Source organism: Sinocyclocheilus grahami, unplaced genomic scaffold, assembly GCF_001515645.1.
Source record: "Sinocyclocheilus grahami isolate Dianchi unplaced genomic scaffold, SAMN03320097.WGS_v1.1 scaffold1582.1, whole genome shotgun sequence".
NCBI lineage: Eukaryota > Metazoa > Chordata > Actinopteri > Cypriniformes > Cyprinidae > Sinocyclocheilus > Sinocyclocheilus grahami.
The window spans coordinates 110,393-138,101 of NW_015506761.1; the positions used below are offsets into that span (position 1 = coordinate 110,393).

A 27,709-nucleotide genomic window follows, 5' to 3' on the forward strand; every position below is an offset into this window, starting at 1 on the left:
CCTGAAGCAGGTTCAATTATGCCATCCTTTAACATTTCTCGAATTTGTCCTTCTATCAACTCCTTTTTTGCTAGAGAAGAGCAGTAAGGAGCGAGATGGATAGGTTTTGCAGTACCCGTTTCGATCCTATGTTCGACCATAGATGTGTGGCCCAAATGTCCATCAAACAAAACATTGAAGGTCTCCAGTAATTCAGCCAGCTGCCTTTTTTGGTGATCATTTAGAGAAGCCCCTGCTATTTTTTCATCTAAAGCGGAAGATTCAACCCCCAAAATGCCACACTGTGGTCAGGTACTGCCAGATCCACACCCTCTAGCTCCTCTATGAGCATAGGTTCCTCATCAAGCACCACAGTTCTGGACGGAACATGAATTGTTACTGAAGCTCTCAGCATAAAGTCCATTCCCAAAACAAGGGGGAGTAGAAAGCCCTGAAATAACAGCAAACCGATGATTAACCTGAAGCCCCTGAAGATTAACTTTGACTTTAAACGGAGTATTCCAGAAAGATGTAGATGTAACATCTTCCATGTGACCCAAAGTTGGCTGATTGGTCACAAATGAACAAGATAACAAGATAAGCGTATATATCTTCTGGAGGGAGGATTGCCTCTTCGAAACTTCCTCCCCCCCCTGAAGTTTCCCGCCTGGCCATTGTCAGAATTCAGTACGTCCTCACCGTCAATCCAGCCATGGCCACCCAACTGGCCCGAACTTAGTGCACTATTGCTGGTGTCGGCCTGTTGATTAGGTTTGACAATTGCAAATCTTGCTCCACCCCAGAACTACAGTTAGGACAAGTGCGAGTGATGTACCCTGGTAGTAAGCATTTGAAGCATTGGACGATACTCACAGGTTTACCGATAGACTGTGCCAGGGGTAAACTCTGTCCACTTGGGCCAAGAACTGCATGAAGCTCATAGGCGCAAAATAAGCTCCATGACTGATGGTATAGGCGTGCCATAAAGTGCAACCCTGTACTTCTCACGCACATGCTTACATGTCAAGTCTATTTGTTTCTGCTGTGGTGGAGGAGTTTTTAGTTTACGGAACTCAGCATATGAGCAACAAAAGTTGGTAGTGGTTCATCAGGCATTTGCACGCAGTCCATAATGCTTCTCATTATCCGTTCTTGGTTATCTGAAGGCAGAAAAAACATTCTGAAAAATTCACAGAACTGATCCCATGTGGTTACATGTGTACTAAGAGTATTGAACCATTTCCTTGGTTCCTTTGACAAGAAACGCGGAAGTTCACATTGACAGGTACTGACCTTAAGTCTTGCAAAGGAGCCTGGGCCCGGTTGTATGGCGTGGAGCTAGCCAAGGGGGAAAGTTGTGTCACAACAGGTACAGAGCATTAATTTGTTCCCAAGCACTCCAGCATGTTCTTTTGCAGGTCAAGTGAGTCGCAGAGGCACTGTTGTAGCATCGCCACTTCTGCTTGTAAAAGTTGAACTTGAGCTCTTAAGCCCCTGACAGTATGCTGTGACTCTCTCTGTCTCTGCATTTTCGTCTGTGTCTGAAGACAGGTCAGAAAGGTCCATTTGAAAGTCAGGGTGAGTAGCCATATCAGGTATAATAAACCAGCATAAACAATATATGGGAGACAAACAGCAAAATTCAGGAATTACAAATCAAAAAGTATCTATCAAAACACTTTTTTTCCACTCACCAAATGAAGAGAAACCGAAGCAGTTCTGTAAAATATTCAGTAAAAAAACATTCACTGTACTTTTTTCCTGTAAATAAAATTATCTCCCCTAATCACACACCCTAATTTAACACATTCCAATCATCTAGGAACATTTCAATAAAGCACAAATGACTTTCAAACAAGTTAGATTACACTTTTACCCAACCAAGTTTTCTTATCAGGGGGTGAGCTCAGCTGCACTTGTCCAGTCAACGTGAGGTTGAGCCAAAAACTTTTTTCTTTTACTTTAACTTTTTTAAACTTTTTTTTTTACTTTTTAACTTTAACTTTTTCTTCCTTTACTCCATACAAATGTCTTTTGTTTTTCTTTTTAAAGACCACGATTGTGGCGCAACTGTCCAGCCAACATGAGCAAAACGTCCTGATATCAAAAAAACATTGTTCAGTTGAGCAAAAAAAAATTTTTTTTACATGTCCAGAAGTTCAATAATTGTATCTCACCGATCAATATTCCAGTCAATCCTTGATCACCGCATCCGCAAACAGACGAAAAAGTCTTTAATCTCAATGGAGAATCCAGAACGAGACGACCGCATGGTCCGCACGATTAGCAAGCTATTCAGCCAATGTCTGTGCTTCGGGTGAATCACACAATACTCAGCTCCAATAAAAGTGCAACATGCGTGTGATCAGATTTACCGATGACAGGTGTAGATCCAGATGTTCGGGTGCCAATTTGTAACGTCGACCAGAGTGTTTTAGGATTTGCCCAGATGTCAGGAATAAAAGAAGGAAAAGAATACTCATAGACGAGAGAGTTGGTGATCCCATTCATCTTTATACGTAGCTTCAAATGATCCTCGCACTATCCGCATACATGGAGGAGAGTGGGGAGAAAATTACAAGACACACTTTGGCAGAATTACAAATAAAAATAATAAAAGAATCAGGATGCTTTCTGGAGCAGAGTATAGTAGAACAGTCCGCTATATCACCAGCGCAAACGTTACACAGGCACACCCACCTAGACAACGCATGACATCACAGGAGGTGCCTTAAAGGTACATAACAAATTAGGTAGCCGTTACACATGTCGTGGTCTGCTTGATCTATGCTTGAGCTCCATTCGTCGCTCAAACTAGATATATACTGTGTATCAGAGTCAGCTGATGCGAGCTTGACCAATGTGACCTGCCAGAATTAACGCTACACTAGATATATATATATGCATACTTACAGTATAGTAAACAGTATACTATTTAGTATATATATATATATATATATATATACAGTATATATATATATTTACTATACTGTAAGTATGCATATATATATATCTAGTGTAGCGTTAATTCTGGCAGGTCACATTGGTCAAGCTCGCATCAGCTGACTCTGATACACAGTATATATCTAGTTTGAGCGACGAATGGTAACATACTTTCCAGAAGGCCAACAATTCACTAAAAAATTGTATTGGTCTTATGAAGTATTCTAATTTTCTGAGATAGTGAATTGGTGGGTTTTTGTTAAATGTGAGCCAAAATCATCACAATTAAAAGAACCAAAGACTTAAACTGCTTCAGTCTGTGTGCATTGAATTTATTTAATACACGAGTTTCACAATTTGAGTTGAATTACTGAAATAAATTAACTTTTCCACAACATTCTAATTTATTGAGATGCACCTGTATACATGAAATATTAATTATTTCAGCAAAATAAGAGGGATCATACAAAATGCATGTTTTTACAGAAGGTTCAAACGCTCACTGATGCTCCAGAAGGAAAATGTAACTGTCTTCTGTAGACTCTGAAGGGCAGTACTAAATGAAAAAATATGATATTTAGGCAAAATAAGAAAAATTTACACATCTCCATTCTGTTCAAAGGTCCCCCCCCCCCGGCTCTTAAAGGGTTAGTTCACCCAAAAATGAAAATTAACCTGTTTTACTCACCCTTGAAGCATCCTAGATGTACATGACTTTCATCTTTCAACCGAATCCAGTGAGAGTTATATTAAAAATTGTCCTGGCTATTCCAAGCTCTATCATTGCAGTCAGCGGGTGTTGCAGTTAAACAGTCCACAAAACGTGCCTCACACGGCTCCGGCGGTTGCCGTGTGAGGACCCTCCCTGGCGTATCTCCCTGAGACAGGACCTGCTCTCTCAGGGGCTCGGCACCATTTGGCACCCGCGTCCTGAACTTTGGAACCTCCACGTGTGGCTTCTGGACAGGACGTGGCAGACTTAGCTGATCTGTCACCTGCGGTGGTCAACACTAATCTCATCGTCAGGTTCCTGAGGGGTGCCAGAAGGTTAAATCCTCCTAGGCCACCCCTGGTGCCCTCCTGGGACCTCTCTATCGGGACTTCAGAGGGGTCCCTTTGAGCTGCTGGATTCAGTCGAGCTTAAGTTCCTGTCTACTCCTGACCACGCTCACTTCCATCAAGAGGGTTGGGGACCTCCAAGCATTTTCGGTGAGCAAAGAGTGCCTTGTGTTCGGGTCGGCCTACTCTCACGTGGTCCTGAGACCCCGGCCTGGATACGTGCCTGAGGTTCCCACCACTCCCTTCCGAGATCAGGTGGTGAACCTGCAAGCACTGCCCTCAGAGGAGGCAAATCCAGCCCTTACATTGCTGTGTCCCGTAAAAGCACTGCGCATATACGTGGACTGTACCTGGAGCTTTAGAAGCTCTAAACAGCTCTTTGTCTGCTACGGAGGTCAGCAGAAAGGGAAGGCTGTCTCCAAGCAGAGGTTCAAACGTATACCATACCATGTTCAATCTGCACCAAACTTCATATGTTTGATAAAAGTGCTAGCTTGAAGACATCTACATGCCAATATCGAGTTATAGTCATCGCACCACCAGCTGGCAGCAGGAAGTTTGGCACATATACATGACTTTGACATATTACTCCTATATTTAACACTTTAAATACATATTGCTCACCGTTCACTGTTTTCCTTAAGCCACTGGGTGGTGATGAGCTCGGGTGCAAGGGCCCTTTCAACGCTGCTTGCAGCTTTAATGATGGCTGTTGCTGTTGTTTATTAAATATTATTATTCAAAAAATACTATTTTATATAAATAATATATTTAATAAGTATTTAGTATTTAGTATTAAGTATTTAGTATTGTAGTTACATTGTTTCGCCATTAGATGGTGACAAGAGACTGTTTTTATGAGTGAGTCAGCAGTAAAGACTTTTACATTGAAAAGTTATAAAGGCTATAAACGAAAGTTATTTTTAGTTTCAACAACAGCTTGACACAGTGCACAAATGCACTGAGCAGCAAAATCACCGATTAACAGATTAAAGGAATTATATTAACATTACAACAAAGAACGCTGTCCTCAGCAGACATTCAAACTTATGTTTATTGTGGATACGAGACTGAGCTGAAGAATGAATGTTGTATCAGATGCAGGTACTCACACTTGCTCTCTCTCTCATAATACTCTACATAATACAGTGAGCTTTTACTGCAGTAATGCAATTAGCTTTCAATGAAGCAACTCAACGTTCCTTTGTTACTAGTTCTAAAGTGACGTTTTGGAATTAGTAACGGAGGCTTGTGCTCAGCTGTTAAACTGACAAACTGAGATTTGAATTCACAGTGGAAGTAGTTCTGCACAAAAGAGGGATTTAAAAGACACTCTGTTGTTGTTTCTTATGTAATTGCACACTTGTGCAGTTTATATAAAGCACTTTGAATTACTATTATGTTCAATTTAACCACTAAGCAGATTATAAATAATGGACAAAATTTATAAATATCTGAAAATTAAGTTTAGTGTATGGCAAAACATTTCTTGTTAAACCAACCTCTGGTATGAGTGTTACATGTTACTCTTTCAGGAAGGAATGTATTTGTGCACATTCACCTGAATGCAATTGCCTGGATCTTTTTTAGTCCACTCAGCTGGACAGCTGAGAGGCTGTGTTGTTGGGGGCACTTGAGTGGTAGTAACACCCTCTGCCATTTTTTTACAGATGTATTTCTGTTTACTGTTACAGTCCAGTACATCCCATAATCCTGCTGAAGTTCCTGTTAACATGGCAACACAACCTCTGTGTCTTTCTACAAAGTGAAAAGACAAAAGAACAAAAATTAGATTTGGATTCAGGTAGATTCAGACATGATTTCATGTTACACAATCAAAGCATTATACCTACTATTTACAATTCAAAAATTAAATAAAAACTGTTATTACTAATCAACATACCTGGCATGCCAACATTAAAGTGTGTAAATTTGACTTTATCACCATTACTCCACTGGAAATGCTCAAGTCGTTCAGTATTAGTTAGGCCAATCCAGAAATACTTCTCAGGCCTAAGACCGACCAAGCTAATGAGAAAAGCATTCTCATACCTAATTAAAGACACAGCATTTAAGAATGTTATATAAATGTATGCATACAAACAGTAATTAAAAGTGTTTACTAAAGTAAACAAAGACGAATATAATAATGCCACATGAACAGAGATTATTTGCATTGTGCACAATTTAAGTAGTCTAGAAATATCCTTAATATAGAAAAACAGGAATGCATTCAATCCAAAAAGTGATTCAAAACAAACAAATTCAAGCAAAGGAAGAAGAAAAAAAAACAGACACTAAACAAATAATGTTCTGAACTGCTCAATAAATCACTGACAATTGCATATCTATAATGAATAGCAGGGTACAGCAGGGCTAAAGGTGCACCCAGGTAAAATATTATAGATTTCATTTATAATATATATCCCATAAATAATTTCCTGGAATTCACTAACAATCTCTTGTTTTTGTCCCCAAATTTTCAAGTCTTTTTCCAGGTTCACTTCTTTTATCTCTAATAGCAGTGTTTACTGTAATGTTTCCAAAGCAGGTAAATACAAAATATTTTTAAATTAAACAACCCATTTTTATGATTTATTTGCCCACATGTGTTGCTGCTCTATCAATGTGTCATAAAAATATATCTATATTTTCTGCAGTCAAACACTATGGGAGTAGTGAAAAACTATTTTTTTCTATGAGGTGTACCTTTAGTTCAGTTGTACCCTATATGATTACCTACAAATATAATCTGCATTACCTGTTGGCAACATCAACCAAACGAGCTCCTGTCTGCTCACATTTCAGTTTGGCCTCATTAAAAGACTTGCTTTCCATGGCAATATTATAACAGTAAGAGCTGTACCTAACCCAACCCTATGGGAGCCAGACAGATATGACTTAATCACAGTGACAATTCCTCATACATCTTTTACAATTATAAATAAAGATTGTTTGGGTATTTTTGAAACAGACTGTGGATTTAAATTAAATTATTAATAATTTTGATAATTAATCGCATATGCTGAGGTCCTGACTTGTGATAAAGTAATGAAATGACAATGTAGTTCATGTATTTAAGATGTCATGCTATTTAAGATAGCAGAAGACTGAAGCACATACCCAAATAATGATGGAAGGATGGATGGACAGATGGATTGATTGATTGATTCATATATTTTTGATATTTTATTTTATTTTTTGTTTATAAAAAATTAAAACATGGAGTATAATGTACAGTAGACTCACAGCTTGGCATCCAGGACTGACAATCTCTGGGGTGCCATTAGGCTTGCTAGATGATTTCCTTTTGCAAATATAGCCACGCTCCATCTCACACATATGGTCTGCCCATCTACCTTCCTATTACAGAGGCAAAAAACAAAATTTCAGCTATGCAATACCCAACAGCTATATATATATATATATATATATATACAGGCCACGTTCGCACAGCAGCAGAATACAGTTGTCAGTCCTGTATCTGAGTCCTTAATACGGTTATGTTCACACACATTCTGTAACCAAACTCACACCCGTAAATTTTCAGGACTCACAACTGCATTCTTTGGACTGGACAACTAGGGCTACGTTCACACTGTCAGTTTTTGGGATTGAAAACCACATTTACTTACAGGTGTGAGTCTTGAAATGTCCCATTCACACAGCAGCTTACAGTAGGGTCTTGAATGAGTCAAGCCCGTAGCAACAGTGACCAAAGTAATATCAAAGATGTCGATGTCTATAAAACTGAAAGACTTATCACTTTTTGACACAACAAGAATCCAAATGAGCCAGGAGTTCATCCATCAAACCCTTATTAACCGACAGCAGCTTCTATATTTGGGTGTAGAGCGGAGCATTTGAGTCGTGCGCAGAACACAAATCTGATGGGAGCGGCTCCAGTGGAGACTGGATACAAACATTTCAGATGACACACAGCTCATTTCTCTGTCAATGTAAGTTAATGAAACCACACATGAAAACACGCAGCACATGGTAGATACGGAGCATTTGTGCAGAAGACCACTGTATGACGTGATGAATGCGGTTGTGAGTCCTGTAAACAAACAGTATTCGAGACCCTACTGTAAGTTGCTGTGTGAAATGGGACATTTCACACCTGTAAGTAAATGTGTTTGCCAATCCCAAAAACTGACAGTGTAAACGTGGCCATATGACAATCAAAACTTTACATACGACATATGATTTCTGATGCAGTGGTGTGCACAGAGATGAATAATATAATGAATATCAATACGTTTCTACCATTGCCACTAACGACAATAAAATATACAAAATATAACATTAACAAACGTGTGAAAAAAAAAGTTCAAAGGTGCTTAATTAACAACAATAAAAGATACAAAATAAAACATTACAAACATTTTGGTGGAAGGCAGAGGTTGACTACAGTGCTATGCAGCACTCTCTTTAATGACAGGATTAGACTATTTTTGTTTTTTTTGTTTTTGTTTTATTTCTTATGTTTCCTCTCTGTTTGCCTGGTTCCTGTTTTCCCTTCTAGTTAGTTTCTATGGCTTCTAATTAGTCCCACACCTATTTCTGTTCTCTGTGATTGCTTTCCTTATATTTCCTGTATTTAAACCCCGAGTTTCCTAAATTCTATTGTCTGTTCTCATCTGTTTTACGTGATCGTATTTCCCTACTGTTCCATTTGAACTGACTTATTTAAGGACTGTTTGTAGTACTCCATCATTGTGCACTTTATTACAGCCACCAAACTGTGACACTTTTATGTTAGTATTTGTGAGTATTCGTTTATCGAATAATTGTGAGTATTTATGAGCCACAGTTACAGGGGTTAAAGCAAAAAAATATATATTTTGACTGAAAATTATTCCTCGGCTAAACCCCATTCCACAGCCATACCCAGGGGCGGATTGGCCATCTGGCAATTCTGGCAAATGCCAGAGGGGCCGGACCATTTTGTTTAATGTGGGCCGGTCAGATTTTTTCTAAATATATATAAATAAAATTGTTTTTACGGGCCAACAGCGCATAGGATGGATTTTTATCGCTTGCACGATTCCTCTATGGTTATAATAATAATAATGTTAATAATAAATAAATGTTAAGCATTTGGCCCAGTCAGCAACGGCCGGCCGCCTGGTCCCGATATGGGCCGACAGAACCGTTCAGTCAAAATCAAGCACGTCATCAGAAAGAGTGCAACACAAGCTAATTTTCAGTGAAAGCTAGATAATGGACCGTAAAAAAGGAAAGGCGGTACAGAAAAACTTTAAGAAAGGAAAAAAAGGGCCTAAGTCCGACACTGCTAAATGCGTAAAATTAACCAAACTCTTTTCAAAAGGTTTAAATTCCGCTGCTGCAGCGAGGAAAGTTAGTGCCGCAGAGGTAAGAAGAAAACAAAAAATACAGCTAGCACAAGTCATTTTCACACTACTTCTGCCAGTTAGCTCGTGTTTTTTTTTGACAGTAGCCTACATTGTATTAAACAGTTGTAAGCTTAGCGTAGAACCCCAGTATATTTTAAAATGACATTGCTTCGTGATAATTGGTTAACTTAAGTGTTAATGAGCCTGTTACTGAGTTGAATGACTGAAATATCAGCAGATAAAGTGGGATTTAGGGTAAAAACTGATGTAGGCTACTTGCAATATAGTCTAACACATCACAAACCTATAGCAATAGCCATAGTACTGTAGACATTTGTAGTGAACTTTACATTGAATATGTAGAAATAAAACACTGAGCACACATACAGTACATAAGTTTACAGTATGCAATTATTCCTTAGGTAGGGTGGACTGCAGAGTCAAGTGTCATGGAGGTAGAGACACACCCTGATACAGATGCTGCCAGTTTCTTAATAATGTGGCTCTAATTAACTATTAATTAACTCTTAGGATAGGAGCCTGTGCCTGTGTCTCACACACACACACAGAGAGAGAGAGAGATCACACTCACACAAATGCACATGCAGCACATACTAGCAACACTTCAGCATATTTTAATTCACAAATAATTGTATATCAAAAAGGATTTACTGCTGCTACTATTTATAGTTTTTGCTATATATTCTATTCCCTTTTTTGCTATTATTACTTGTTTGTATTCATGTGTATTCCAATGTTGAGAGCAGTCAGTGAGAAAATATTTTGCTCAGAAGTCCTATACTGTGTTCATTAACTAGGATGATGCTGGAATCAGTACAGCCAAAGACCACTGGTCTTTCAACACCAGTGCTGTGAGGAAGGATGCTACAGTAGGCCTAGCAGAGACAGGGAGGAGTGTGGTAGAGGTAGGAAAAACCCAACAGACAGACAGTGACAACAAAGAACAACATACTGTAGAGAATGACAGTAACAGCAGACAAATGGCATAAACAGACAGCGCACAGACTCTACAACATCCTCAGATTCTTTTTCTTTTGTTTTACTGTATGTGTAAATTTGTTATAAACGTGTGCTCTTTAAAAGGTAGTAAGCATTATTTGCCAGACACATACATTAAATGTTTAAATATCTGTTACATATATGGTACTGCTTATATTATTTCACCATCTGTACACATATGTAAGTAGTGAATGTGTGTGTGTGTGGGTGGGGCTGTGTCGGTGTGGTAATATGGGCCGGTGTGGCTACAGTGCCAGGGCTGAATTTTTGTCCCAGTCCGCCCCTGGCCATACCTCTGACACACCCAGTTTAAGAGCAGTTTTTTTCTTCTTCTTGTAATTAGGAGCGCTTGTCCTCCTAATTTAAAAAAAATGAGGAGTACCTTCTAATCAGTAATAAAAAATTCTGATCAAACATTAACCTTTCTAATACTAGGTGACATTTAACTCAAAGTGATTTACAGGGGCATCTCCTTCTTACCTTTGTAAATGCATTTTTCTAATTTTATTAAAATGTATGCAGTGTTTCCTCTAGGATTTTTTTACAGCTGTGGTGGCAGGACTATTTCCCATTGACCATGCCCCCTCCCCACCCAAGAATCACGTGCACTCAGAATTGAATTTATTTTAACTAAAAAAGTCAAGTAAATAGTAAATAATAAAATAAGAACAAATAAATGAATAGCAATCAATAGCACAAACAAAAACAATAATAAGATACAAATTAAATTAACAGTACTTTAATTTTTTTTCAGTTAGGTCTAACTATAATCTATTCAACGGTAAAATAACACTGGATAGTCTTCACTGTATAATGAAAGACAGCAGCAGGTTTATTTAGGCTGCTGTCTCTTTAAGACCTCATGCATGGATCTAATATACTGTTACACATGGCTCTAGGTTTACTTTTCTTTTTAGGACCACTTGTCCTCCTAATTTAAAAATATTAGGAGCACCTTCTGATCAATAATCAAAAATTCTGATAAAAAAATTTGCCTTCCTAATACGAGGTGACATTTGACTCTTTAAAGTGACTTACAGGGGTATTTTCTTTTTACCTTTGTAATGGCATCATTTTCATCTATGTCAAATTCAAAAATGTATGTTTATAAGCTTTTTAAAAGTTATATTTAAAACAATATAATAAGAAGTAGAATAAGACGAATAAGTTACCAATCATATGAAATTAGTATTAATAAAAATAGTGCTGTCAAATGATTAATCGCGATTAATCACATTCAAAATAAAAGTTTTTGTTCATATAATGTATGTGTGTATACTGTATATATTTATTATGTATATATAAATACAAACATATGCATGTATATATTTAAGAAAAATACATTGTGTTTATATATTAAAGGGGTCATATGATGCTATTTTAAAGATCATTATTTAGAATATGTTGACATGCTTTAATGTTAAAAAAACACATTATTTTTCAAATACTGTACATTATTGTAGGTCCTCTATGCCCCGCCTCTCTCAAACACGTAGTTTTCAACAAAGCCCCCTCCTTTGACAAGCGCAGTCTGCTCTGATTGGCCAGCTGACCCAGTGCATTGTGATTTGCCGAACACCACAAGCACGCGTCGGATATGTAATGCCCCTCACCATAATCGCGAAATAATGTCATTAGTTTTACCATCAGTTCAAGCCCGAAAGGGCAACAGAGTCGCGTGACAGACACAGTGATGATGTAGTACACAAGCTGTGGTTAAGACAGCTGACGTGCTATGATTTCTGACAGGCAGTTCACTCTCCTGTGATGTGACCCTGTTCCCCTCACACACACACACACGACACGTTACTCTGCGCTGTGCAAAACTCCGCATTTGAACAGTCAATAGCAAATACTTAAACTAATAACAAAACATACTTACAGTCGCTGATTCAGAAGCGCTAGATTGTCATAGCAAAGTCGTAATTGACCCTTTTTTGTTTTTAGAAATAGCCTTTGTGCACAGCCAGCCTTGTACTCTTCTAGGTTCAAAAAACTGTCGTCCATAAAATGAGTTGCACAAATTCGATTCATATCATTCATTCATGCATGACGGCGATTTAAACCAAATTCACGTCAATAAAGATAACTATAAATGCTATTCTTGTCATGAGCATCAAGGTGTGGGGGCGCTGCGGTGCAAATTCCACTCCTGTTTAGTACGTTAACTCAAAGATTCATAGAAAAAATATAAACGTGTGGTCGATTCTGTGTTAAGGTAAGGCATGTTATTTGCAATTATGTGTTGTGGCTGGGTTGTTATAGGTCTGCGTGACTCTCGATGTCTTAGGCCTAATTGAATGGAGGAATTATGGTATTCTTCTGTAGCCTTATGACGAGTAACTTTAACCGTTTGTTTCTAGACTATTTGTGGGTGGCTGTTTGTTGTTTCACCTATCAATTTGTGTCGATAAAGTATAATAGGGTAAATCCTGTATAGTGATTTATCCTATATATGCTATATAGCGCTTGCATAAAGCAAGTAGTGCATACACTTGTAGCTGTTACAGGGACGCGGGAAGTAGGGGTGCTGAGGCAAATGTAACGCCAAGTTTGTTCATTTAAATTAATTCAGTTTTAGCATTTAATAATTTATTTGTAATGATCTCTGAAATGTAAATTGTAAGTGGGCTATAATAAACCCATGTTCATCTTTATAAACATGATTAATTTTACTTGTGATGTTTTCTATATGGGATGATTAGCCTAATCCTCATGAACACGTGACGCTAGCGCGTGGTATCAGACATGAACTGTACAGAATGCGAACAAGATTAACTTTAATACAAGGAGATAATGGCGCAAACGCGAATATCATATATTTTTTAATGCCCATCCCAGCAAAAACTTTCCAAAATCGGCATCCAAACAACACCAGCCCCAGCACGAGCACCGACGTAAGTGACCCAGAGATGCACAGCGGCTGAGCTGTTACTTTATTTGGAACTATTTTTGTTGATGAAATGGAGCAAAATCAGGCAGCACTTGTTTATTGAACTGTTGTATTAAATCAATATCGCATTTGCAACTCCCATAATAATTATTAAAATCTGTCACTCTCATTATCGCAATCTGTGGGCGCACCGAAAATGAGAGCGTGCGAGTGAGTTCTCAAGACTTGCAAATGATATGTTCTGTCATCCGCCATCACGTTATAAACGCGGAACCTGCGGGAATGAGTAGAATTGTTATTAATAGCCACAATTCACACAATTCAGCCACAATGCACCGAAATTCAAGTTCTGCTCTGTGTTCTCTGCTAATAACCCGACTGTGAAGGATGCGAGTGGCATTACTATGTTGTCAGTGAGAAGCTGCAGCCGTGGTGAGGATGATTTTTGGTGTGCCGGCAGAACAATGACAATGCGCTACATATTTCTTTTCCCCTCATTTTTTCCAATTGAAAATTGGACGGAAATCCGTCGTAGCCACGGAAAACTTTAATCCCGGCAATTAATATGGACAATTAAAATGTATACTACCAACCAGAGGTGTAAAGTATTTGAGTAAGTGTAATTACTGTACTTGTAACTTGAGTATATTTTTGGATACTTGTAGTTTTACTGAGTATCAAAGATATTAGCAGTGGTGGGCCGTCAGGGCCAGCAAAGCCTTCTCTGCTGGCCTAAACACTATCAGAATCACTGACTTATTTTTAATATATTGTTCCATGAATGTATATTATTAAATTATTTCCAATAGTCTATTCTCTTCATTTCATAGCTTTTCTCTTGGTTGCGCTGCTTCCAGTAGTGTATGTTTATATTAGAGCTTTTATCCAATCATATTTCAGCAATCGTGTTGCCAGGGTCAAATAAATCAGCTTAAGGCCTTCATATTCAACATTGCAGGCATCTGTAGCTTAAAATCAATGGCAATGAAACCGTTGCTTTAACCAATCAGTTTTGATTTTTGGCAGCACCAGGGCCATCTAGCAGGCTACGATAACATCAGCATTTTCTCGTCCTTTGATTGGATTGTCAAAGAGCGTACTAGTCAAAGCTAGCAAACAGAATCACTGTAAATCATTTTTGTTTTCACAGTATTATTACCGTTTCTCGGGGTTCTTACTGTATATGCTGTGTACAGTGCGTTATTGTAGATTTTCAGTGCATTCTGAAAAATATTTACCTTCTATAAATCTAAATACTAAAGTACTAAATGACCGCGATAAACAACCACACACCTCCTCTGCACTGGCTCTGTGAAAGACTCATGAAGATGAAAAACCACTAGAGTATGGTAGGTTAAATTTCATTTTTGACTATTTTATTGCTTTATGCGTTGTATTCTGATGTTATTTGCAAGATATAGAGGTTTAAGTTTCCTTAAGAATATCTCAGTTTCCAGAGTCGAGCTGTATTAACTGATCTTTTCCTCCGGCCGCAGCGCCACTGGCAGGGGCAGACTGCCGGGGAGACTCAGCGTGAAGATGAGAGTTCTAAGGGTACGTTAAAACGCATGTATACACTTTTCTTCATCGTCTTGTATGAATTATGTTACTTGATCACTTTCCCGGTAAAGCTGTGCTAACTAGTATTTTCCTCCCGCAGCGTGCTACTCGTGAAGACGAAAAGCAGTAAGAGTTCGTTAAAGGGGTCATATGATGCAATTTCAAATGGTCCTTTCTCTTTGGATTGTTACAAGCTGTTCGTGCATAGAGTCTCAAACCCAAAGAGATATTCTTTATAAAAGTTAAGACTTGTTGTTAAGAAATTGTGTTTTCTTGTAAAATGTACTCAACGTTTAATGCTTTTTTTCTTCTTTTTTTTTAATGCAGTGCAAGTGAAATCAAGCCACTTGACTGTCCTGGAACACAAGTGCTCATGTTTTTAAGCTTTGCTGTACCCAGTTCCATCAGAATTCTCTTCTCCTTAAGGTAGTATAGTTAAGAATAACTGGCTATACATTTCATTCTTATTTTATTCTGCCAGGCCAAAAATCATCCAATTCTAGACTCTTCAGTATTTGCTTATTAAAACCCAAATAGTGACTTTTTTTTATCAGGCAATGTACATTTGAATGAGTCTACATATCCAAAATTTCAGAGTTTGTAAACAATTTGCCCTCAAAATTTCTGAATATGACACTTTAACTGGCATTGGAACACTACTCATTCTCTTTGTTTATCCTCCAGGACTGTAAAAGTGCAGATGCTGAGTCTAGAATTGCACAGACAACAGTGGGCATGTACATCTTTCGTTCAGAGGGTGCTCGGGTTGGTCCTTGAGACCAACCGGATGTTGGTGTGGAAGTTCTGCAGTGTCACTCTTGGGTGTTTGATGTGTTTTGGACTGATTTATGTGCTTAACTGAAGCTACGCAATGAAGCTCAAGTGCATGTTTGAAGAAAATCCTGGATACAACCAAGTTGTCACCAAAGAACTCTTAAGTAATGACAATTGAGATGTCATTTTTGAGATGTCAAATCTTTGTACTTGAGTCAATTTAAATGTTAAAAGTTTAAAATGTAGATGTAGAATGTTCCTTTCGTACTCATGTACTCCTAACATGTAATTAAATATGCATGGAAAGTGTGGTGGTGCAGAGCCACTCAACCCCTGAGCCTTATGGCATTTTTTCTGACCATTGCCCTATTGTTCTAAATTATTGCATGTCACAGATTCTTTTTTTAATGTTAGTGAAACCAGTACTGTTATCATCATTACCTCATGTATCTGTCTACCTCAAATTTGCACAGTTCTTGAGGAGATGGATCTTATTTCTGCACTCTGTTAAAAAATGATTTTAACAGTTAAAATTATTTTTTTCTGTAATTTTTTTTTTTTTTTAATTTATATCTGCTGTATGGTTAATTGAAGGCACTTTTTGTTTTTGTTGTTGCACACAAGTGTATGAACACTGTGTAGTATGTCTTGCTAGCTCATATAAAGCCAAATACTTTGAAGCATTAATAAATTGATGTAATGTAACAGGGTGGTCTTGCTGTTCTTTTTTTGTGTGTTGTAGTTAGATTTTGTTGTAGCACGGTGTTATTGGGTGGGGTAGGATTAAATATATGAAATACGTTGGGTTTATTGATACAAATTATGTAAGTGTAATGCATTTTAAGTACATTGGGTTTATTACCTAATAATACATATACATGTTTCTTATGCATTTCAAACAAATTGGATTTATTGGTACTATTACATAAATCTTATTACGTACTTGTTTCATTTACTTAAGGTTGGCAAATTTGCATCACAAAGTTTATTATAGTTTGTTTAAGTTAATATGTAATCAAAATGGATTTAAATTTTATATGCAATTGAAATACATAAATCTTAAGAATTGGGCCTAAATATTTTTTCGAGTGTATGGTTTCTATAGTCGTGGCATCGTTATGATGGTATTAAGAGGTGTAGATTAATTAATGTAGGACGCTTCTTAACTACATTGTTGAATGAGTATCTGTACTCTTTACTCCACTACATTTGAAATGAGTGTTGCAGTTACACTTTACATTTTGCATGGACCTAGCTTTTTCTGCCGCAGTTTATTTCTTCTCTTTTTTTTCCAGAGAATTTTTGCAAAAACCCTAGGACTAGTTCACAAAACTAGGTTTTTTTACATCTTCTCAATCATTTGGCAAACAAATTGATTGACAGCAGTGGTTCTAGAGGCAAAGTTGTCCAGAATGAGGAGTTCTATCATATGATACGAATATCACGCATATGTGCGAAAAACCACACAATGTACAATCATTTACTGCCTTGAAAAATGAGACATCGCCTCCTAGTGGCCGATATATTTCAAATTTCTCTCAGACCTGTAGAGCCATAAGTCGAACAGGTTTTTGCAGCGCATTTCTGTATTTGCAGCGCATTTCCATATTTGTTTGTGTTATGGGTATTTGCAGCGTGTTTCTGTATTTGTTTGTGTTGTTAGTATTTGCAGCATGTTTCTGTTTTTTGCAGTGCGTTGCCGTATTTGTTCGTGTTGTGAGTATTTGCAGTGCGTTTCTGTGTTTTGTCACATTGTGAGTATTTGTTGCAAGTGTGTTGTCAAATTGATGATGTTTTCTTAATTTACAGGTGTTTTTTTTCTATTTGCATGTGTGTTTTTTTTTTCATTTGCAGCACATTGAGCTCAGCCACTCAGCTACCTATGCCTAAAATTCCAACATCGAATACACTTTCATATCATACGTCAAATAACTGCTGTCACATATCATTTAGAACTTCCTGCTACTTATTAGATTTCTCCTTCATTCCATGTCTCTGTGTTGCAACTAGCACAACCACCACCATCTCCTGAGCCTCTACCACCATCCATAAAGGTTGCTGGAACTCCTGCTTACCTCATCTGTGATATTATCAATTCTAGACATAGAGGGAGAAGGATATTCTTCCTTGTTCTGAGGATATGGCCCAGAGGAGTATTAGTGGATATCAGCAAATAATATCCTAGATCCTTCTTTGATTTTGGACTTCCACCGAGATCACCCTGATCATCATATTCCATAACCTATAGGTAGACCTAGAAAGAGATTTGCACCTGGAGGTGCTCCTAGAACAGGGGACTATGTAATGCCTGCTTCTGCCATCTCCCCTCTACACTATAACCACTTCATCTTCTGCAATCTGAAATGCATCCCTGTTGATGGCACTTTCTGTTTGGTCTGTTTGAAGTCAAGTTGTTAGTACACATTTTGTGAGCATTTTGTTCTCATGTCGTTATCTATGTTAATCTATAAACTTCATGTGTGGTTTATTAACTTTATACCTGCTATTTTGGATTTATTTAAAATGTATTTATTTTAGATTTGATATGGGTTTTGACCTTAACTGGCTCACATTCATTACCTTAGTGGATTTACTAATTGGATTGTTTATTGATCTATTAAACTCTGCACATTGATCCTCACCCTGGGGCTCTGTTACAAGGATTGGGGGGGGGGGACCCACCTTTCCTTTGATGAGAACACAATCCTCCATGCGATTTATGATGTGTGAAGGTTCTCCAGCAAGCCACTTGGTGAAGGTGACATGTGTTCTGTCTGACCACTCAAACAGGTTCTGAGTCCTCTGATCATTAAGTCCAATCCAGAGTTCATCAGTAGGCACTGCAGAACAAACACTCAGATTGGTGGTATTAATGGTTTGTTTGTTTGTTTTGTTTTTCCTGTGAGGTTTATGTTTAGAGGTAGGGTTAGGGTTAATGGATAGAATATGGAAACATGGAAACCCAACATGTGTTTGTGTATAATGGACACTGAGATTGCACATACTTACAGTACCCACTCTGTGATATAATGAAACTGTGCTCCTCTATGTTGTGTATACTGGCCAAGTCTGCTCCTTCCCTGTGACATGCTGCTAACGCATCACTCCACATCATCTTGGTCCGCTGCAGATAATAGCAATGACCAGCATATGGAACCCATGCAACAGGACAGAAGTTAGGCTGATCTTTACCTGCAAGAGAAAAAGAAACACATTCTTGTAAAAACCTGCACATGATGTATCAATGTATACCTATAGTATAGTGTGTGGTGACACATAGTGTCTCCAAAACATATTTGGTTGCTTGAGCCACACGTAATATTATCATTTATTAAAAGCCATTTGTTGTAAAGAAAACACAAGCACACTTTTCAAGCACCATTGTAGTATGTGGGCAGCCTACCTGGAGGAGGTGTGTTATCTGTAGAATTGCCTTTGCGACAGATGTAACCTAATTTCTTACTGCAGGATATACTCTCCCACTTTGATGCTTTACCAGCATTTAATGCTGCACAGTTCAGGCCTGGTTCCAGGGAAGGGTGACCTGAAGGTTAGAGCATGCATTCAATCAATTCCACAACTAAACCTGGACTTCCTTTATATGGGTGCATGCATAAAGTTGTGTACAGTTGTATGCACATGGATTTTATTTACCAGGAGCCCAGTTTAGATATCTGAATGGGTTTCCATTACTCCACTGCCAGCCACTTTCAAAGTCAAGACTGTTAAGCCCAGTCCATAGTGTAGAGCCAAAGACATTTGTCAAGCCTGAAGTATAAAGTGTCTGATATACTGAAATGCTACTTTATTTATCAATCAATCATATTATTGGTAAAAAAAATACATACTCTTTTCAAAAATGATTGTGGAATCTGTGACTGTGAAAACATCAGAGCAAGCAATATATTTTTTTATTTGTGAAGGTAAGTACTTGAGTCTACCTGACATATAAGCCTGCTCATGCAGCTCTGAAATGCTGAGAAGATCAGCATCTTGTTGCTGGCAGCTTGTTCGTGCCTGATGCCAAGTCAGTGCCGACTGCATGTTCCTTTGATATAATACACCAGCCACTGGATCACTGTCCCAACCTACGGCGACTATTGCACACAGTGGGTTATATAGAGTGGTAGAAGTTAGTTCCTAAATTAATCCCTAAGAATGAACACTTTGCACAGTATAATTTTTTAACAATGTTATCAAACACTATGGAAACCCAAATAATTTAGACTTTTAAAATTATTATTTATTAAATGTTTAATTATTACCACTTTAATATTAAAGTTACATTTAAAGAGATTAAATGGAAATATATATATACACATATATACAGTGGGGCAAAAAAGTATTTAGTCAGCCACCAATTGTGCAAGTTCTCCCACTTAAAAAGATGAGAGGCCTGTAATTTTCATCATAGGTATACCTCAACTATGAGAGACAAAATGAGAAAAAAAATCCAGAAAATCACATTGTAGGATTTTTAAAGAATTTATTTGCAAATTATGGTGGAAAATAAGTATTTGGTCAATAACAAAATTTCATCTCAATACTTTGTTATATACCCTTTGTTGGCAATGACAGAGGTCAAAAGTTTTCTGTAAGTCTTCACAAGGTTGTCACACACTGTTGCTGGTATTTTGGCCCATTCCTCCATCCAGATCTCCTCTAGAGCAGTAATGTTTTGGGCCTGTCGCTGGGCATGTAATGTTTTTTTAAAGAAGTCTCTTATGCTCATCAAGGCTGCATTTATTTGATCAAAAATACAGAAAAAAACAGTAATCTTGCAAAATGTAATTACAATATAAAATAATGGTTTCTACTTTAATATACTTTAAAATAATTTATTTCTGGAAATTCAGCTTTTCATCACAGAAATTAATTATATTTTAAAGTATATTAAAATAGAAACCGTATCCAGGTTACGCATGTAACCATGGTTCCCTGAAGGGAACGAGACGGGAACGCCTCCAGCATGACCACGCTCTCAACCACGTCACGGGCGGGGTGACGTAGCGACCAGGAAGCATAAAACCACGTGTGATGAAACCGTCGTCAGCTTCTAGGAGTGAAGCAAGCGCTGGCAAGGATGCCAGAAGTATGGCCCTGAGACGCAACATCTCGTTCCCTTCGGGGAACCATGGTTATATGCGTAACCTGGAGACGTTCCCCTTCAGGAACTTGAGCTGTGTCGAAATGCTACGGGAACGAGAATGCCCATGCCGCCAGACTTGCAAATCCCTGCCTAGTGTGGAAGAGCACAACTAAGGTGAGAGAAAAGGGAGCCAGGAGTGGCTAAATAGGCGGGGCCTGCCGTCCCGAAGGCCAACTTCTGGAGGAGTGAGCCTTGACCCCCAAAGGAGAGGGGAGATCAGAGGACTTAAGGCTATGGAATAGCATCCTGATCCACCACTAAGCATAAGCTTCTCTGGCCGGAGGCCTCGGCCTCAGCGCACCGCGGAGGATACATGTAAGAAGAGGGTGTCTTCCCACTGAATGGCCACCGAGAGGGGCATGGTAGGCCGAAATGGCCGCCACAAAGACCTCTAGGGTGGAGTGGGTCAACCCTGCGAATAAACAGGCCTGCAGAAACTCCAGAACTGTACCAAATGGGCAGTTAGTTGGGTCGAGCTGGCGGTCTCCTCACCAAGAAGTACAGTTTCCTCATAGAGGGAGCTCTGAATGGAGGATGGTCTCAACAACATCGGTTGAGAGACCGGTAGCTATGAGTTGTGCCTCCTCAGAGGCTACACCCACAGCATCCACAGCTCCGGGTGGGGGCGCGCCCTCCACCTGTGAGAGGAGATCTCTCCTGATGGGAATCTCCCATGGAGCGCCGTCGAGGAGAGAAATCAGGTCCGAGAACCATACTCTGCCCAGCCAGAACAGGGCTACTGGCAGTCGACTGACCTCATTCCAGCGCACTCTCTCCAGAACTCCCGGGAGCAGAACAATCGGGGGAAATGTGTACAGACGAAGCCTCGGCCACGTCTGTACCATGGCATCCAGCCCCAGTGGAGCTGGATGAGTCAGAGAGAGAACCAGAGGGGACCATGCGATATCATCTGAGGGTGAGGCAGCTATTCCCCGGGCCTCGGCCCCTGCCTCGACAGGATGTCTGCCCCCACATATATAAGAGACCACTGCTGTGTTGTCGGTGCGCACCAACACATAGCGATCTCTTAGGCCTGGGAGGAAGTGTTTCAAAGCTAGAAACACAGCCAGCATCTCCAGTCAACTCATGTGCCACGTGAGATGGCGGCCACTCATGACCGCACCCAACTGGTGAGAGATGCATCCGTCACTAGCATATGTGGTGACCAGGAGCTCCCAGCACCGGGCCTTGAGATAATAACCTAGGTTTCCTTCAAATGTGTAAGGCACGTAGGCACCGCCACGTGACCTTGAGCATGTGAAGCGGTTTTCCCCTCGGGAAGAACCACTTGGTCTTAAGCCACCACTGTAGGGGTCTCATGTACAGCAGGCCAAAAGTAACCACGTTGGACGAAGCTGACATCAGACCCAGCAGTCTGGATCTGCTGGACAGTGAGTGACCGTCATCGCGGTCGAATCCCACACCACGCCCAGATAAGCACACTTTTCTTGGCATTAAGTCTTAACCCCAGCTCTTCTGTGTGAGCGAGAACGACATCTTGATATCGAACCGCCATCTGCTCTGATTGAGCTAATATCAACCAATCGTCGATGTGGTTGAGTCGTGAAAGCGTGGGGTGAGAGCACCGCTACGTTTACGGGCGGTAACTGACAGAAGTGCTCGCTGGAGACCGCTGTGCCCTGGAACACTGGCAGGGTTGGCAGACCGATCTCCTGAGGGCACTAAGGAGAGACGGGGGCACTGTGTAATGCCGTGTATACCGCTCTTCCCCAGAGGGAGCTGGCCCTCAGAAGTCCTATAGACGTTAGGCGTCAGGGCGTTTTAGACGGAGACTATCCAGCGAGAATGACGGTCCGCAGAACCGCCTTCCGCTAGAAGCCTTCGGCCAAACAACCAGACGAGTAAACATGGTCTGGTGTGATAAGATCCATATCAAAAATTTAAAATGATATATCTAACTTCTCATAGTCAGATAAAAACCTCATTTAATTCCTCAGAATTAAATGCAGCCAAACAACCAAACGACTAAACACGGTCTGGTGTGGTAAGATTCACATCAAAAACTGAAAATTATGTAATACTTTGTAATACTCGGCAGCACGCGAGCCCCAATCGTCGATGTGGTTGAGTCGTGAAAGCGTGGGGTGAGAGCACCGCTACGTTTACGGGCGGTAACTGACAGAAGTGCTCGCTGGAGACCGCTGTGCCCTGGAACACTGGCAGGGTTGGCAGACCGATCTCCTGAGGGCACTAAGGAGAGACGGGGGCACTGTGTAATGCCGTGTATACCGCTCTTCCCCAGAGGGAGCTGGCCCTCAGAAGTCCTATAGACGTTAGGCGTCAGGGCGTTTTAGACGGAGACTATCCAGCGAGAATGACGGTCCGCAGAACCGCCTTCCGCTAGAAGCCTTCGGCCAAACAACCAGACGAGTAAACATGGTCTGGTGTGATAAGATCCATATCAAAAATTTAAAATGATATATCTAACTTCTCATAGTCAGATAAAAACCTCATTTAATTCCTCAGAATTAAATGCAGCCAAACAACCAAACGACTAAACACGGTCTGGTGTGGTAAGATTCACATCAAAAACTGAAAATTATGTAATACTTTGTAATACTCGGCAGCACGCGAGCCACTTGGTCACACAAACAATATCAATCTTCTTGGAGAAAATTAGCTGCAGCAGCAAGCTCTCACTCAGAGGTGGAAGAAACCGCAGCCTCGAGAGAGAGAGCTGGATCTAGGAACACGGTCTGGTGTGGTAAGATTCACATCAAAAACTGAAAATTATGTAATACTTTGTAATACTCGGCAGCACGCGAGCCACTTGGTCACACAAACAATATCAATCTTCTTGGAGAAAAATAGCTGCAGCAGCAAGCTCTCACTCAGAGGTGGAAGAAACCGCAGCCTCGAGAGAGAGAGCTGGATCTAGGGAGTGCAGGCGGAGAAAGGGCAAGCCGTCTCCAACCCATCCGCTAGATCCACGTGCGATCCCCGCGATCTGAATCGCCGCCGTGCCTCAGCAATAGCTGGACCGAACCGCGAGCTCGCAAGCACGGACACACTCCTCGGAGTGTGCCCGGTGAGAGCGGAGCGTTCAGCGGGGAGAAGCACAATCAGCCCCTTATTTCCGAAAGCTGACTGTGCAAGCTCCGCTCCCCAGGAAAATGCTGCTCATAATACTATAGACATAATGTTTGTGTGACTGTAAAACAGCTCCGCTCCACAGTAAAGCTGCTCATTATAATATTAGGTATATGCTCGTGCAACTGACGAGCTCATCGACGTCCTCATCAACCTCCTCGGAGGAAGACAGGCGGAGCGTCGAGCCCTCTCACCGAGGGGAAAGAACAGCAGCGTGGGCTTCCGAACGGCAAGAGCGGGCAGCATCTCAGGCTGTGTGTTCTTCCCTGCCCGCACTATATTTCTGGTGGGGCTACACACAATTTGTGTGTTGTCTGCTTGGGAGCAAAACACGCAGAGTCAGCTCTCGAGGGCTCTCTTTGAGGAGGGAGTCTTCACCGGCGCTTTTGCCAAGGCGGAGCGGTGGGCTGTGCTCGTGGGGTTCGCATATGGATCTGGTGGAGGGAATGTAGACAGGCGAGTCTTCTTCCTCACCCACCAGATCCAGCGCCCGCTCTCGGGGTTCGGAAGCCTGCGCTGCTGTTCTTTGTGCTGTTCTTTGTTTGTTCTATGTTTGTCTACACTCGTATTGGTAAAATAAAGAGTGATAATGGACAGACAACACCAAATAAGACTGACACACACAGAGCGCTTGCTGAATGACAGAAAGCTGATGCCGGTTTCACCGCACATGCTTTTATGCTTCCTGGTCGCTACGTCACCCCGCACGTGACATCTCGTCCATCCATTGGACTGATTACACATGTGATTCAGAGCATGGTCACGCTGGAGGCATTCCCGTAGCGTTTCGACGCAGCTCGAGTTCCTGAAGGGGAACATTATTTTATATTGTAATAACATTTTGCAGGATTACTGTTTTTTTATGTATTTTTGATCAAATAAATGCAACCTTGATGAGCATAAGAGACTTCTTTAAAAAACATTACATTAAAAATTAAACATTAAAAACATTAAGTCTTACTGATTCCAAACTTTTGAGCGGTAGTGTGTGTGTGTGTATATATATATATATATATATATACAGTGGGTACGGAAAGTATTCAGACCCCCTTACATTTTTCACTCTTTGTTATATTGCAGCCATTTGCTAAAATCATTTAAGTTAATTTTTTTTTCTCATTAATGTACACACAGCACCCCATATTGACAGAAAAACACAGAATTGTTGACATTTTTGCAGATTTATTAAAAAAGAAAAACTGAAATATCACATGGTCCTAAGTATTCAGACCCTTTGCTCAGTATTTAGTAGAAGCACCCTTTTGATCTAATACAGCCATGAGTCTTTTTGGGAAAGATGCAAAAACGCAGCTCTTTCAATTCTTTAAAAAACAAAAACGTGCCCCTTTTAGACTTGTGCTCTATTCATTTACTAACTGCTTGTTTTCTTAAAAAAATAATCTTTTTGTATTCTATTTGTTTCCTTTTATTTTTTATACAATTAACAAAAGCAAAAAAGGCATCTACCACTAGCTTGCTCTATTTTTTTCTATTCTGTTTTCTTTTTATTCATTATTTAATTAAAAAAAGCTTGCTACGTGTACTGTGTTAAGATAACTGAGACTTGTTATAGCACTTGCACATCATTGCTGTTCCCATTCAGTCAGTCACGTTCTACGTTACGTCAGTGACTGACGAATTGGGTTCTCGCCCGAGAGCCCAATCACCTTCGAGTGTAAACTAAACAAGCCAATGACAGTTGGCGTGCGTGTTTCGCCACGCGCACCCCGCCCCGCAGCGCGGGTATAAAAGGAGAGCGCGTGCAAACGCACATCAGCTTTTCGCTTCGGAGCCGAGCCTTCTACAGGACGAATCTCCGCGAGTGTTCGAGAAACAGCTGGCGTTGGTGTGACGGCGTATCAGCGGGGGTTGCCATCCAGGCTGCTGAAACCTCGGCGGGCTGCAGCTTTCATTCTGCGGTCTCGCCGCGACCTCCCCTGGGCGCTTCAGCGCTGTCACCTCTGCCTAGCCGCTGTCCTATCTTCCGCCCCAGCTGGTGTGGGGGGACTTGCCGGCTTCCGCAGGGCACTGGAGGGGGTCAGCAATAGTGGCGTTTTCCATACGGATCCCAATTCGTCAGTCACTGACGTAACGTAGAACGTGACTGACTGAATGGGAACGTCCAGGTTACTTGTGTAACCCTCGTTCCCTGAAGGAGGGAACGGAGACGTTACGTTCCGTCGCCACAGTTGCTGTACCACCGCTGTACGGCCGGGGCACGTAGTCTTGGCTCCTCAGCGAAAAACCGATGTGCGTTTGCCAACTGTCGCCACGCACGCCAACTGTCATTGGCTTTTTTAGTTTACACTTGAAGGTGCTTGGGCTCTCGGGCGAGATCCCAATTCGTCAGTCACTGACGTAACGTCTCTGTTCCCTCCTTCAGGGAACGAGGGTTACACAAGTAACCTAGATGTTTTGTTGATTTTGATTGCTTCAATTGTCCTTATTTGTAAGTTACTTTGGATAAAAGCATCTGCTAAATGACTAAATGTAAATTAAATGTAAATTAAAATATCTGTGTGCCATAAGATGTGTTCATCAGCAGGCCAGCTTTCAATTGCCCTGCTTGCATTTTGTTATTCATGGGCAGGAAAAAAGAAAAAAAAAGAAAATTAAACAATGTCACTATCTAGATCAGCAACAAATAGCATTTCTCAAAATTTCTCTTCCTTCCACCTCCCATCTTTTTCATGGAATAAGGGGATGTCATAGGTAATAGTTTTACTGCAAGGATAGCACCACTCACTGTTTTGTCTTCTAAATGAGTCATATTTTCAATGCTACTAGCTACACATTGTAAACTTTCTGGATTGACATTAAATGCGGGATGATTGACAGTGATAGCCACAGTAACAGAAGGGACAAAAAAAATCTGATACTATATGTAAAAATAGATCTAATAGACCTGACACTTGTTCTGTGTAATTTTTTATTTTTTTTTCAAAGTCACGTTATTGTTGCAACAACTACAACTTTGTGTAGGTTTTCATGTTCTTATATTAATACATTTAAAGCTGTAGTCCGTAAGTTTTGCCTCTTTGTCGCCATCTCTATTTCAAAACCTGCAATTGCAGCTTTGTGCGGAATTATCTTCCTTGAAGAACCTGAAAAGCAAATTATGCTCCCTTCAAACTGGTTGTCTTTAAAATACATGTAACAGTTGTGAATCGGGCTAAAGTAAGGCAATAGTTTCAAACACTGGCTGGTTATGTACTTGCTTGTTCTTATGTACTTATATTGATTTCAGATCATTTTTAACCAAAAAAAGTTACGGACTGCAGCAGTAAATATAATTTTAAATGTTCCTTGTGTGTTCAGTTCACTAATTCTAGATTATTAATATTTTTAATGTTTACTTTGCTGTAAACAATTTGTATGTAGGCTACTTTGTAACAATGGCTGTTCTATCCAGATCACATATTTTTCATGGAGGCCTTTTTAATGTTGAGATATATATTGAATGTCAATGCATTATAATGTAATACCTAATTCTAATGCCTAATAATGTATTATCAATACAGAATTCATATAAAGTGTTACCATTTTGATTTACAAATATAGCTTCATAACATATCAACAAATTGTTTTATCAGATAAAAAAATAAATAAATATTCTGAATGCAGTCCAATCCTGTGCACAATGCTATACACAGTGCCAGTAGTGGTCGATAAATAATAAATAGTTATGTTTTTGTGCTGTGTTGTCTTACTTTTAGTTGGGCAGAAGCCCCACTTTCTCTCTGTGTCGTAGTCTGTTTCTGTGGAACACCATAGCTGAGCATCTCCTCTGCCCTCCACAACGCATTCGGCATACCACTTGCCATCAAATTTAAACGGGAACTGGCATGGTTTCCCAAATGC

The 27,709-nt window shown here is 40.0% G+C and overlaps 1 protein-coding gene across 1 annotated transcript; it reads right to left on the reverse strand.

Moving 5' to 3' along the window:
• Nucleotides 1-247: 247 nt before the first annotated feature.
• LOC107571349 (macrophage mannose receptor 1-like) lies at nucleotides 248-27,709 on the reverse strand. Its single transcript, XM_016257672.1, has 12 exons — nucleotides 27,559-27,709; nucleotides 19,530-19,685; nucleotides 19,243-19,356; nucleotides 18,992-19,132; nucleotides 18,598-18,780; nucleotides 18,271-18,428; nucleotides 7,231-7,344; nucleotides 6,743-6,858; nucleotides 5,885-6,033; nucleotides 5,543-5,739; nucleotides 1,273-1,317; nucleotides 248-430 (listed from the first exon to the last, which is right to left on the reverse strand). The coding sequence occupies exons 2-12, from the start codon at nucleotides 19,630-19,632 to the stop codon at nucleotides 248-250; spliced, it is 1,503 nt and encodes a 500-aa protein (XP_016113158.1). The 5' UTR covers nucleotides 19,633-19,685; nucleotides 27,559-27,709.